General features: G+C 43.0%; 1 protein-coding gene across 1 annotated transcript; it reads left to right on the top strand.

The window, feature by feature from the left end:
• The first annotated feature begins 11880 nt into the window (after window positions 1-11880).
• Window positions 11881-13329, top strand: CCDC184 (coiled-coil domain containing 184). The gene has a single exon (XM_037845077.1). The coding sequence runs from the start codon at window positions 12381-12383 to the stop codon at window positions 12969-12971; it is 591 nt and encodes a 196-aa protein (XP_037701005.1). The 5' UTR covers window positions 11881-12380; the 3' UTR covers window positions 12972-13329.
• The last annotated feature ends 811 nt before the right edge of the window (window positions 13330-14140 follow it).

Below are 14140 nucleotides of genomic sequence, written 5' to 3'. Positions count from 1 at the left end.
TATCAGACTAAGTAAATTCCAAGCAACATATATTTCCAAGGATACAGAGGGGCCATTTCATAATGATAAAGGGATTAACTCAATTAAAGTATATAACAATCCTGAACCTAATAAAAAAGCTTCAAAATACAGGAAGCAAAACTTAATAAGAAGGAGAAACAGACATATTCACAAATAGAGTTGGACATTTCAATACTCCTGTCTCAATAATTGATGGAACAAGAAGAGGGAAGAGCATTAAGTGTATAGAAAACTTACATAACATCATCAACCAACTTGGACCTGAATGCCATTTATAGGACACTCCACCCAACAACAGAAGAATACACATTCTTTTCAAATGAACACAGAACTTTCATGAGAATAGAGTATATCCTGGCCATAAGACAAGTCTCAATAAACTTAAAAAGACTGAAATAATACAGAGTGTATTCTCTGACTTCAATGGACTTAATGAAATCATAACAGAAAGAAATATGGAAAATCCTCCAAATATTTGTAAATTAAACAACACATCTAAAAACAACAATGCTTATCACGTCTAAAGAAATAAAATACTTGCTGTGAACAGAAAATCATAAAGAGTAACTTTCAGGTTTGAAAAATAACTAGAACTTCTAAAACAAGAATTGACATTTAAAACTTAACAGATAGGTTTAATAGCATAATAGACACAGCTGAAATGAGAATTAATGAGTTATAAGATAGGTCTTAATAATAGAGAAAATATCCGGAATGTGGCATGAGTGACCAAAAAGGAATTAAAAAAAAAAAAAAAAAAAAAAGACAAGAAAAAGAAGGAAAGAATGGGAGTGGGATGTGGGATAGTCTCTTAATATAGAGATATACAGACTATAGAGTAAGCAAGTTTTTACTATATGTTTGATCAGAGTTCCAACATGGTAAGTGAAAGAAATGGTGAGACTCAATATTTGAATATTTAAATATGGGGCTGGGACTTACGAAAGAAATCAGTTTACAGGTTCCAAAGTCCATTAAAACCTAAGGAGGATAAATGAAAAGAAATTATATATCCAGACACATTACAGTGAAACTTCAGAAAACAAAGAGAAAAATCTTGAAAGTGATAGATGGATAAGTAGGAAAATAGTCAATATAATTCTTTAGCTAGAAAATTCTTAGTATATCTTCAGTAGCCAAAAAATAAAAATTAAAAAAAGTTTATTATGATCACTTCACTCAGGCAGCCTTGAGTTATTTCAAGCATAAAAAGCCCTTGTTAAAATAACTTGCTGTTGCTCTAACCTCAGCAACAGAAACTTATTCTCTGTTCCCAGGAACTTTCTCAGCACTGCCTGCAGGAGGATATGAAGGATATCACCATATGGTCTGATAAGCAGTACCTTCTTGAAAAACGAGCCCGAATGAGGGGAGGACTTCAAGATAACAGGAGAGTGACAAAACAGCTTTCTCTCTTCTATTTCTTTCCCCTTATGCTTTCTTCTGGATTCTGGCCATTTCTTTGTCTGTCTGGGATTATAAAAGCCCAAACCACTCTTCTCACTCTGAATTGATCTTGTAAAGTTTTTTTTCCTCCTCCAGTTCCTTGTTGATGCATCTTCAATAAACTTACCTTCTCACCAAAACAAAGAGACTTGTTTCTCTGTTTGATGTGAGATTAGGCAGGCCTGACTATTTAGGACCATGTTTTCTAACAGTAACAATAGCAGATGGAGGGAAATAAAACAAAGAGCATGAATTAGATTGTGAGCTGGCTTCTCAACAAGAAAAGTAGAAGCTAAAAGACAGTGAAATGTTATTGTCAATGTTTTGGAGAAAAATAACTGCCAAACTAGAATTTTATTTTCAGCCAAAAATATTTTTCAAATATGAGAGGAGATAAAGACACTTTCAGGGAATAACTGTGAGCGCTTGCCGTTAGCAGTCTCTGATGGAGGCCATTTCTAAGGAGTTTGCTTAAGGGAGAAACTGAACCCAGATGAAAGACTAAGACCATAGGAGGAATGAGAAAGAAAAAATGCCAGTAAATCTACATGAATAAGGATAATACCATCTTGTGGGATTAGAAAAAACAAGATAGAATTTAAATAGACAACAACAATAACATAGAAGTCAGGAGGGGTATTCTTAGGTCCTTGTATTTCCCAGGAGTGGGGTTAAAAATGTTAATTTTAGACTACAATAAGTTTATTTCCCAGGCTGTAATTTCTAAGTAAACCACTAAAAGAATTGAAAGTGGATTTATAACTTTAAACTACTGGGGTAGGGGAAGCCAGATAAAATATACTCTAAAAGAAGGCAAGAAAGAGAGAAAGAGAAGCTAAGAACAAGACAACAAATAGAAAACCACACAATAACATCATATATTTAAATACAAATATTAATTGTATTACTATTAAATTATAAATGGACTAAATAAATGCTCTAGTTAAAGAACAAGACTGTCAAAATGGATAAAAAGCAAAACAAAACAAAATCTGACTATATGTTGTCTATCAGACATACATCTAAAACATAAGGATACAGAGGTTGAATGTAAGGGAATGAATGCAACAAAGAAAGCTGATGCAATTATATTATTATCAGACAAAATTGACTTTAAGGCAAGAAGCATTATTGGTGATAAAGAGAATTACCTCCTAATGAGAAAGTTTCAATTCACCAGGAAGATACGAAAATTAAAATTTTTAAATTATATTGAACAACCTAGTCTCATAATGTATAAAGAACTGCAAGGATAAATAAACAGATTCATAAGCAGTGGAAGATTATAGTAATCCCTTCTTAGTAATTTGTAAAACAAGTAGGCAAAATCACTTAGAAGATTTGAACAACACTTTATAAATTTTCCCTAATAGATATATCTAAGTTTTGCCCCAACAAATACAAAATACATTTTCATTCATTATAAATATAACTATTATAACCAAACACTTGCCTATTAAGCAGGTCTCAACAAATTTCAAAAGGCTGAAATTTATCAGGAAGTATTTTTTTTTTTTACCACAATGGAATTAAGTTATTATTCAATAACAAAAAGATAACTAGCAAATTCCCGTGTTTGGAAATTAAGAAACATTCATCCAAAAAAAAGAAAAAAGAAAAAAAGAAACATTCATCTATTCTACAAATATTTAATGTGCCAGGCACTATTCTAGACACTGGGGAATACATCAGAGAATAATTAAATCAACAATTTAAAATCAATAATTTAAATGTGTGACAATACCAAGTATTGGAGATGATGTGGAGTAATGAGAACTCCTAATCTGCTGGTGGGATGTAAATTATTACAACCACTTTTGAAAACAATTTGATATTCCCTAGGAAAGCTATGATTTAGCAAGGGTATACATGTTAGTAAAATTTATATATAATTTTAGTAAAATTATAAAATTACTATATATGTTAGTAAAACTTATGCATACATGCACCCTGAGACATGTACTAGAATGTTCCATAGCCGCATTGCCAGTAATAGCCAAAATATGAAAACAACTGAATGCTACAGTAGAATGCAGATAAATACACTGCAGTACATTCATGCAATGGAATGCTGTAAAAATGAACAAACGACAAGTATGTCAACTACATTGACAGCTTTAATGAATATAATGTGCAAAACAGGCAAGACACACAAAAACTAAATTTGGTGTGATTCCATACATAGAAAGTTCAAAAACAGGCAAAATCACACTATTATTTAAGGATGTATGAATATGTGATAAACCATCAAGAAAAGCAAGGAAATTATTACTCTGAAAATCAAGCATGAGACTTGTGGTTGGGGGGAAGATGATTACAATATTCTGTTTCTTGACCTGGTTAATGTTTATAAATGTATCAAACTGCACATATGTTCATTTATTTTTATGTATTTGTGTTTTGTTTCACAATTAATAAATGTCCAAAGAAAAGGAGAGAAAAAAAGAAGGCAGGAAAGGCATTCCATGTAGAGAGAACATCAAGAATAAAGGCATGGAGGCATGGAACGGCGAATGGGGTGTATGGGAACTACAGCACCTTTGTGTAACTAGAGACAGAAAAGTGGTGAAAAAAATGAGCTGGAGGCTCAGGAAAGCCAGGGGAGCATTTTAAGCTGGGGTGTGGAAAGGTTCAAATCTGAAATTTAGGTTGCTTTCTCTGGCTGCTGAGAGGGGTGTGGATGTTGGGGAGAGAGGGAGGCAAGGTGCAAAGGAAAGATTGGAAGAGGAATAATTGACATTATTACAATCTCCCAGGCAGGAGAGAATGCATATTTGCAGAAATGGGGAGGAGCAGATGGAATAGGGAAGTATTCTTCCTATTTTGAAAAACATACACTCCAGAACTCTTTCAGCTTTTAATCTGTGATTAAAAGGATTGTCAGAATATCACAGAGATGGCCCCAGGGGTAACAGAACCATTTCTTCCTAAGCTAAGCTCAGACAAGTAAAACTCCCTTCAGTTTTCAAGGTCTCCTGGGAAGGAGAGTCCAGATTCCTCCTGCTCACATATCCAATCACTCCCGAGAAGTCTGTCTAGAAATCCTACCTAAATGCCTCATTTTGCCTCTCACCCTTGGTGCCCTCTTGCCCTGTTCACTATCCTCTATGCTAGAGTTTGTCCTAAAGTCAAAAATCCACCGAGAACTTTCTAGTTTTTCCTTCTCTTTCACAATGGTGTTGATCTCCTTTCTTTCAATAGACCTGAGATCTCGAGTTATAGCCTGGAATCATCTCTATATTTCTCCCTTGAACCTCTCTCCATAATAACTCTTTTCTATGAAAACAATTTCCCCCCAAACACTAATAAAAATCCACAAATACAAAGCAGAGAGGCCTTATGTCCCACAGTCCACCTAACAATTTAAATATCAGCAATTTCAATGTTCTAATAATGTGAAATTGTGGGTAGCTTACTATCTATCATGCCCAGAGGTGTTTTAGATGGTATTCATTATTCTGCTGTGCAGCAAAAAGTCTCTAATGGTAAGAGGGAATTGGTTTTTAATAATATAAGAAATAACTGGAAGCTTGTATGTGATATGGTGATGGATGGGCTAGGATGAATAGAAGATTGGTTAAGTGACTCGGGATCACCCTCTGGGGGAGGATCAAGTCCCAGTTTAATGCTTTCAATCTGGGCAACCAACACTGAACTTCAGATTAAGTTGCCCTCTGCTTCTTAGAGACCCAGACAACACTGAGGACAATACCAAGGCCTTATTGAAAGGGTCTTCCTTAGGTTGTTGAGAGACTAACCTCAATCCCTGGAATAAACATTGTTTTTCTGACTCACGTGTAATGTTTAGATTTAAGTTAGTTTTACTACCCAGGAAAGACTGACCTCTTATATCATTTGTTAGATATTTGATAAATTCCAAGAGTTTTTTTGCTTTTGTTTTTTTGCTGTTGTTTGTTTTTGATTTTTATAACAGAAGCAGGCAAGGGCAAAAGCAAAGAACAGACAGACCTCAATTTTTTAATAGTAAAAAGGATCCTGGGCTAACATTACCCTAAATTATTACAGTCTACCAGTTCAGGTATGCAAAAGTTCAGGAGCTTTAAAGAATAGTATCCTCTCTATTCATATCACCCCTCTCAGTTAGCTGACAATCTTACAGAGTAACAGGGTTCTTTCTTTGAGGCTGTCTCCAGCAGAACAAGAGCATAAATCAGGAGTTTTCCTTGACCCACAGTATGGGGATACAGTTGGCATCATCCCATCCTCAAACAAGGCCAAGGGGAGGGAGGAACATGTAGTCTGCTGACCTTGAGTTCTGAATAACCTTGGCCCTAATATCTTTGAGACCTTGATGGGGAGAGTGGTGGGATATGTGGTTACGGGGAGAGTTAGGTGAGGGGAGAATGAGGACATGACGGGCAGCTCTCATTTCAAGGTTGCAAGCACTTTTCTGTTCTGCAAGAGGTAGAGTCTTCCATGTGTCTTTAAATTAAGTATTCCTTTGTTCAAGAAAAACCACTAAATGGGCCATTTTATTGTGTGAATACAAGCCATAGATCACCACAGTACACAGTTGAAAACAAAGAAGCTAAACCGCTCTTTAAGTTAAGGCAGAAGTGGGTCTCTGCAGACTACATGTCCTTAGGGAAGGACATGTTACTTTTCTAGGCATGGATTTGGAAGTCATTCACTCATTCCTTCATTCATTTGTCTATTCAGCAAATATTTATTGAGCACCTACCATGTGTCAGGCACTATTCTAGGTGGTGGAGATATAGCAGTGAACAAAAGAAACTCCAGTCCTACCAGACCTTACTTTCTAGTTGAGAGCAAAAGACAATAAACGAACAAGTAAAAATATAGTGTAACATATATTGATAACTACTGTGGAAAAGAATAAAGCAAGAAAAGGGATTATAGAGTTCTGGGGTGAAGGGAGTGGGAGTTGCTATTTTATATAGGATGGCGGTCAGAGAAGGCTTCTCCGACAAGGCCATATTTGATCTGAAGTGAGGAAGAGAGTTGTGCACATTCCGGGAGGGAGTGTTGCAGCATGTGCACAGACTGAAGAGGCAGGGACCACAAGGAGGTCACAGTGTGACTGGAGTCAGAAAGAAAGGCTTGGAGTCAGAGAGGTGGCTAGGAATAGTGTGGAAAGAACCAGACCAGGCAGATCAGGTAGGGCTTCCTTCGAGAGGAGAGGCAATTGGAAGATTTCTCGCAGGATCCTGGTGTCTTGAGAACAAACAAACAAACAAACAAACAGGCACTGTGCCAATAAACTGTGAACATGTGGTTGAGCACAGAAGATGGCGCTGGTTTCATGAAAGACTTCTTAAAATAGGTGCTTCAAGGTCTGGGTGAAAAGTTAGGGAAATGATCCTTCTCCTCACTTCTGTTTAAGACCCAGAACTGTTGCAGCACTTGGAAGACATGGATGACATTTTGGGGACCCTGTCTATGATACCACCATGAGCACTGGTGTAGTCTCCACATGCTTCTGTGAGATAGAATCGGACTGCACCCTGGAAGAGCTGCTAAACTGCTGCTGACAGTGCCTTTCTGGCCCGTAGGATACTACCCCATAGCAAAAGAGAAGTGCTAGAAACCTCTTTGATAGTATTTTAGGACCTTGGAGAGGGGTGGGCAGAACATAACTAGATACATTGGACAAAGTAATACCTACAAAATTTTTTATGTATTGTCCATGATGGTAGATTACCACAGGCTTCTTCAAGATATGACAGGTGAGAAGTGGCCCTGGAGGTTTGCATAAGTCAGCATTGAGGGACATGAAATTTCTAAAATTTCTTTCCATGGAAGGGAAGTCTGTGTGAATGCCACAGCCCCTACCTTGCTCTAGATATGTGGGCATAATTTCCTCTAAACTGCAGTGATACTCAGGGAGAAGCAATTTGCCAAGCAAAATTACCCATGGCACGAGAAACTGTGAATGTTTGCTGATGGTGCAGCATTATCAGTGCCTGAGAAGGATTCTAACTTGTGGTCAAACCATGCCCTGAGCTGTTTCCAGAATGGCAGCTTCCTGGGTACAGAAGATATACGGAGAGAACAGAAAGAGGGTGAGGCTGTGCACAGGAGATCATCAGCAGCTTTGTGGCTATGGCCAACTACTCAGCAACACCTAGACTGAAATTGGTTATGTGAGAGTGGCATGAGATAAATGATTGAACATGTGCCAAAAGAGGAAAAAATGTCTGTGCAAGTGTTCCTACAAGAGAAGCTGTTGCAGTGGGCAGTGGAGAGAGAAGAGAAAGGACACCAGCAAAGCAGGTTCAATTGGAATAAGGGATCACTTTCAGTGGAAATTCAGCCTGCATGAAAAATTGGATGGCCCTTGGAATTCTTGATCTGAGTAAAGTTAAAGTGGAAGATAAAGAAGGTGGGGGCACTTAAAGATTCCCAGAAAATGGCTTAAGGTCACGAATAAGCAAATGGAAGTCCAACTCAGGCTATAAGCGAGGAGCGAATGTGTGGCTCACCTCATGGCCATGTCTGTCACTAAAATCTCTTGAGGATATGGATAGTTGAGCCCCTCCCCAGTCAGAGGCTCACAAGGGCCCAGGGTCCTTGAAAAATGCCATGTCTGTTAATTACTCTGTACAAGTGGGGAGGAGATGAACAAAGCAGGTTAGCCATAACACCAGGCAAACTGTCTTCTGGTGCTGAGAAAACCTAGTCTAAGTAACAGAAAAAAACCCATAATACGAATATTCTCAGCCTCTCAATATCTCTGTCCCTCTAAAGAGGCAACTGTCATTGAAAGCTGGGGCACCTTGAACTTGTGCAGATCAGGGAAATGTGGGATAGAATTAAAGGAACTGAAACAAACTTGGACTGATCTACATTAGAAGGGCAAGGAGTCTCTTCTTGCAGAAAAGAAAAAGAATACACCCAAGAAGCGAGAGAAGCAGAGGAGTGAGAGAGGGAGGGCCAGGCTTGTAAGAAAGCTTGGGGGTGTTTGGGGAGAAAGGAGAGAGACTGGTGGTAACAGTTATGCTATCATGTGTGCAATAAAGAGAGAAGGAAGGAAGAAAAGTTTAAGATGGCTTGCTCTGTGCTGAGAATATAAATAAATCCCTTTAGAATTTTCCCAGAGACTTTAATAAAAATCTAAATTGCTTCTTAATTATTTTTGGCTATTGGATGTATTTTTTTAAATGCAATACCATGCTGAGATGGGCCACAAGACACTTCAGCTTCTTAAAAGTTTCATTCGGGAAGTTATTGTTGGGGATCTGGGACCTAAAGTGCAGCAGTCTACTGTATCTTGCTTTAGATCATTGTTCTAACCTTAGTCAAGCAAGCATCTTCATCATGACTGTTGTATTTATAGTGCAAAAGATACACCGGCTATATAAAATAGAGACTGAGAAAAACTAGATGCCAGACAGAATAAACAGCAGAGACTATTCAGAAGCAAAATTTCAGGGAGAATGTGATGCTGGATCTGGGTGTACTCGATGGAGAGCTACATGTATACAGTAGGGGGTGTCTTCCCACCATGAGCTGATGAGACTAGGATGAGGGGATGGAAAGGCTAAGGGGGCTCCCAAAAGATAGGAGAAAGGCAGGAAGCAGAAGTGGAACATAATGGGATTATTGTCTCTCGCTACGTGACATTCTTCTGAGTACTTTAGTGTGATGGCCAGGATGCCCATCCAGCTTCCTTTTGTTTGGGAATGGACCCACTCAACAAACCTAGGTCACTGGCATCCAGAGAACCCAGTCCTGTAACCCAGCCAACTGACTGAGGCTCTACGCTGCATTCTGCTTTTTTTGGAGACTAGACCTTGCTCTTATTTTCCCATCTCATTTCACACAAAATTCCTGAAAGATCTGGTTTTATATCTGACACATCAATCATCTCCACTCTTTATTTACAAGTCTTGCTACTGGTCCATTCCCAGTTCCCACCTACCCTTGGCTCTCAAATGTCTGACCTGGAACTTGACTGGATCAGCCACACCCCTTGATCTCTACACCTGTTTCCCATGTCCTTTCTTGCTTCTCCAATAATTTTTCCTCCCTCTAGGCTCAGGCCCCTCTGTACTCTCAGCAGGCTTCATGGCCAGTGTCTCTGGACAGCATGATGTAATCTTATGCTGAAAGCCTTGACATATATGCTATCCTCAACAATAGTGGCAAAAGGCCTTGTATGATGACATAACCCAGCTCTTAATCTGTGGAGGCTATATTTAATGCAGGGTTAGGGGACTGCTAAAACAGGAGGTCCTATAATGAGGACAGGGTCATTGCTTGTAGGGAAAAGGCATGGACCCACCTGAAGGGTGAGGGGTCTGGCAAGATGAAATCCTCCATGTGCAGTGCAGGCCAAGAGATGTGAAGTAACAGATGCAAGCAAAAATCCTGGAAGTCATGCCAGCCTTTTCTGGCTACAGTAGAGCTCTCCTAGGAAGGATGAACAGGAGGCTGATTCCATAAGCCCTGAAAACAAGCTTGCTGTAATATGACCAGAAACGTATGCTGTGTGAGTTCAGTTGTTTTTTTGTGTTGTCTCCGTTCTAATTCCACAATTTTTTTGTGAAATCTTTTTGTAAATACCAGCCCACTTTAGCTGTGCTTAGGGAATCCAAGGAAAAGCATTTCTGGTCTCTCCTCAGCCAGTGCTTTTGGAATAGCATGTGGGGAGAGGTAGCAGGGATAACCAAGGTGAGAGTGCTTCAACTTTCTGAAAAGAAGGCAGGCAGGCAGGCAGGCAGGCAGGAAGGAAGGAAGGAAGGAAGGAGGGGAGGGAGGAAAGGAGGAAAGGAGGGAGGGAGGGAGGAGAAAGCAAATAGGATTGATTCATTAGTTTGAGAAAAGAAAATACTGTGGGTTTTTGTTCATATATTGGGGGGGATCAAATTTCTAATGACTACATACTATTTTACTATAATAGCAATGCTTTAGATTATTTAAACATTGTGTTGTTTGACATTTAGGATATTTCCAACTTATTTAATACCAGTAAGACAGGCAAAGGCCAAACAGTTCCTTAGTGCTATATGTTTCTCTGCACCAGCCCCCCTCTTCATCATTAGAGTACCCAACCAGGGAAACCCCAAGGCCACACATTTGCTCTCATTGAACAACGGGTACACAAAACACTCACCCATAGTTAGTGCTTCTCCATCTTGAACTGATACAGTTTGTTTCTCCTCCCCACATTTATTTGTTCTCATGAACTTCATTTTTGGTTCTCTGACTTACTAGATTCATTATTTACTAGTGTGCTCTGCTCAGGTGCTCACTGCTTCCTAATCTGGTGTCTTCTGTAAACATATTAAATTCAATTTTTCTTCCTCCACCTCTCCTCCCACTCTCCCCTTCAAGTAGTGTCACAAAGGTTGGGACACAGTGTATGTCCGTCATGGGCACTGGGGGCAGGGGGAGTTACCTTCACACACAATCCCCTCAATCATCCCTCCACACTTTACATAACCCTTCACCTATGAGCCGATACAGTGCTATTCAGAGTTAGAAATAATATTATAGATTATCCACAGATCAGGAAAATATAGATCAGGAATCCACAGATTCAGGAAACTGATTTAGCCAAGGTCTCTGAATTAATATTGGCAGAACCAAACCTTGAATTTAGGTCGCCAAAAATCTACTTGTGAGAGTTCTGAGCAAGGGAATGGGGGGCATGGTGATTATTGCCAAGTATTCATTCAACGAATCTATTGAGCACGGATTTACTGTGTGTCAGGTACTACTTTAGGTGCTGGGGATTAAGAGAGGTCAAAAAGAAAAACAAAACAAAACAAAAACCTCCGCTCTTGTGGAGCTTTCATTCTCAAAACGTAAGTATTTTGCCTTACCATCCTGGAAAACCCCACAGTGACCTAGATAGGAACGATTGGGTCCCCATACAGAGGGAATCCCACCCTCTCTCATCTTTGTGCTTTCTACAGAGAAGTGGGCTGATTGCCTTCAAAAACTTCGTAGTGCCCTCCCCCGCCCCTGCACAGCTAAGACCTGGCGGGGTCTATCTCAGGGCGCTGCTGCGCACCTACTCAAGTCTGAGATTATTAGCGTAGGTCTTTCTACCCTCTCTGGTTTCCTGCGGACGGCTGGAGGACAGAAAAGTAGAACTCGGCTCTAGCGCCATTCCTCTAAGCAAGGAATACAGACTAGTGAGAAGCTTTCTGCGGCGGTCGCGTTCAGTGTCTTAATACCCAACCTGGGGGAGGGATAATCTCTCCGGGGCTTGGGGTGTATGCAGCAAACTGCTCCCTCCTGCTTCCTTACTGAACATTGCAGCCACATGCTCTTTCTACACTCAGCTGAGGCCACTGCAGCGTCTCCACCCCTCCAGTCCCACCAGCTAGCTCAGACTCGGGAGCCCCACCGCAGCTTCCCAACCATCCTCTCCTTTTTCTTCTCCACTTCCTGGTTGCCATGGCGACACACGTCATTTACGTGTCGTGCGTCGCCTAGGAAACGGGAGCATCCGCGTTGCCTCTGGGAGACCCGCCCCTGCCGCTCCAACCGCACTCGCGGGCGCTGCCCGTTAATGGCGCGAGGGAGTCCCGAGCTGGATCGGCTGCTGGCCTCTTCCTCGCCCCGGGGCCCCTGGCGAGTGCCTCTGTGACCCAGGGAACCGGCGGGCGCTCGCTGCTCGTGGCGCCGACACGGGCGCAATCCAGGAGGCGAAGTAGGGCAGGGAGCTTCCGCCCCGAGGAGAGCCCGAGAGACGCGAGCCCTGGGACCCTCTCCGGGTCCTTGTCCCGCCGCCTCTGCCTGCCTCTCCCAGTCCTGCCCGCGCCCTCCGCCCGGGACTTGTCTCCTCACGTCGGCTCCTTGCCCTTCTCGGGAGCCTACTCTTCCCTGGGCTCCTCCCGCCCCCTCCGGGGACCCCTCCCCCCTCCCCACGCCTTCCCCAACTCGGAGGCCGGGCGGAGACCGCCCGCTTCTGCCACTCAATGGAGGACGGTCTGCTGGAGATCATGACCAAGGACGGCGGCGACATGCCGGCGCCTCTGGAGGTGTCCACCGTGCCGGCCGTGGGGGACGTGATCTCCGCGGAGTACAACAGCGGCATGAAGGAACTGATGGAACACCTGAAGGCCCAGCTGCAGGCCCTGTTTGAGGACGTGAGGGCCATGCGGGGGGCCCTGGACGAGCAGGCCTCGCATATCCAGGTGCTCTCGGACGACGTGTGCGCCAACCAACGGGCCATCGTCTCCATGTGCCGGATTATGACCACCGCGCCTCGCCAGGGCGGCCTGGGTGTGGTCGGCGGCAAGGGGAGCTTCCAGGGCGCCCCCCAAGAGCCGGGGATCCCTTCGCTTGGGACTGGAGACAGCAGCTTGCTGGGTCGCGATCCCGAAGACGAGGAGGGCGACGACGACGAAGAGGAGAAGGAGGTGCCCAGTCCCGCCGCACCCACCAGTCACTGTGAGCGCCCCAAGAGCCCCTGTGCTGGTCTCCTTGTGGGGGACGGGCCACTTGTGGAGCCCCTTGATCTGCCCGACATTGCCCTGCTGCAGTTGGAGGGCGAGGCCACCCTGTGAGGGGACTCCGCGTGGCACTACCTTCCCGGGCTGGCTTTGGGTTTCCCGGTGCATGACGCGAGGGGATTGAACGGCGCGGTGCAGCATACTTCACTCCGACGGCTGCTCTTGTTGGTCAGACTGAGAGAGACTCCCCTGAGGAAGGATTTGTAGGGTGAAGACTTTGGGAGCATCAGTAATTCTTTCTGCCAAACCAAGCGAGACTTTGCAAACCGCGGAAAGGTGAGGTTCCGGGAGAAGAAGCGCCCCCCATCTCTGGACTCCCAACCATCCCCTACCCTACCCTTGCCCCCTCCCCAGCCAGCTGGAGAACTCCTGAATTGTGTAAATAAAATTCTGCTTTTTCTATTCTGAAAAAGGACTTATCTAGGACTGTGGCAAATAATCTCTAAAGATTTACCTAGAAATTAAGGAATTGGGGTATTCTGTTCTGGAAACAGGAAATTTACCCTTCTACTGAAACCCAAGATAATCAGTGCTCTTCAGAAGCCTCTCCCCCTCACAGATCTCTGCGCCTGCTGATTGGTAAAGGAAGCTTGAGGAGGGAGCTGCAGCCCTAGGAATCTGGGTGAATGGGGTTCCAAGGGCCCCTGGGCTGGGAGGAGCTGGCTATGAATGTGCATGAAGACATAATAGCTCAAGCTCTAGGATTTTTGCATGCCGAGCGGATCCTGCTTTGTCACTGACTTCATCTGGGATTGCTTTTCCACTCACTGGGGCTTAGAGAACAAAGAGCCCAGCTCACAGGCAGAGACTCAGGATGCTCAGCAACAGCCCAGATTTAGGGGACGTTTGAGGGACTCTTGGGGGCTGCAGTCAAACACTGGTCTCTCTTCTGGCTACTCCTGCTTAACTTTAGTTCCTTTTCCAGCCAATATATCCATGTCCGCTGCCTCTCGCTGTTGCCTCCATGATGTCTTGTGTGCTATGTGTGTCCACTTGTGTAGTAGTGTGTGAGCCCTGAAGGGCAGGGCTTGTGGCTTGGTATTAGGTTCAGGGGACTGCAGAACCTACTGTGAGTCTCAAGTTATCATGGCGCTTCCTTCTTTCCTCTCCTGCTCCCTATTCCCACCCCAGCCAGGGCATGGAGCATGTGGCTGTCCTGAGGATCCTTAACTGATGTTCCTCCCTCCCCCTCCTCAAGTGGTGATTTCTGTGCCCTTCCCCCT

The sequence above is a fragment of the Choloepus didactylus genome, chromosome 8 (genome assembly GCF_015220235.1).
Source record: "Choloepus didactylus isolate mChoDid1 chromosome 8, mChoDid1.pri, whole genome shotgun sequence".
NCBI lineage: Eukaryota > Metazoa > Chordata > Mammalia > Pilosa > Megalonychidae > Choloepus > Choloepus didactylus.
This window is presented reverse-complemented; position numbering and strand designations above follow the sequence as displayed.

Excerpts from the sequence above, each read along its gene's own strand:
- CCDC184 (XM_037845077.1), top strand. The coding sequence starts at position 12,381 with ATGGAGGACGGTCTGCTGGAGATCATGACCAAGGACGGCGGCGACATG.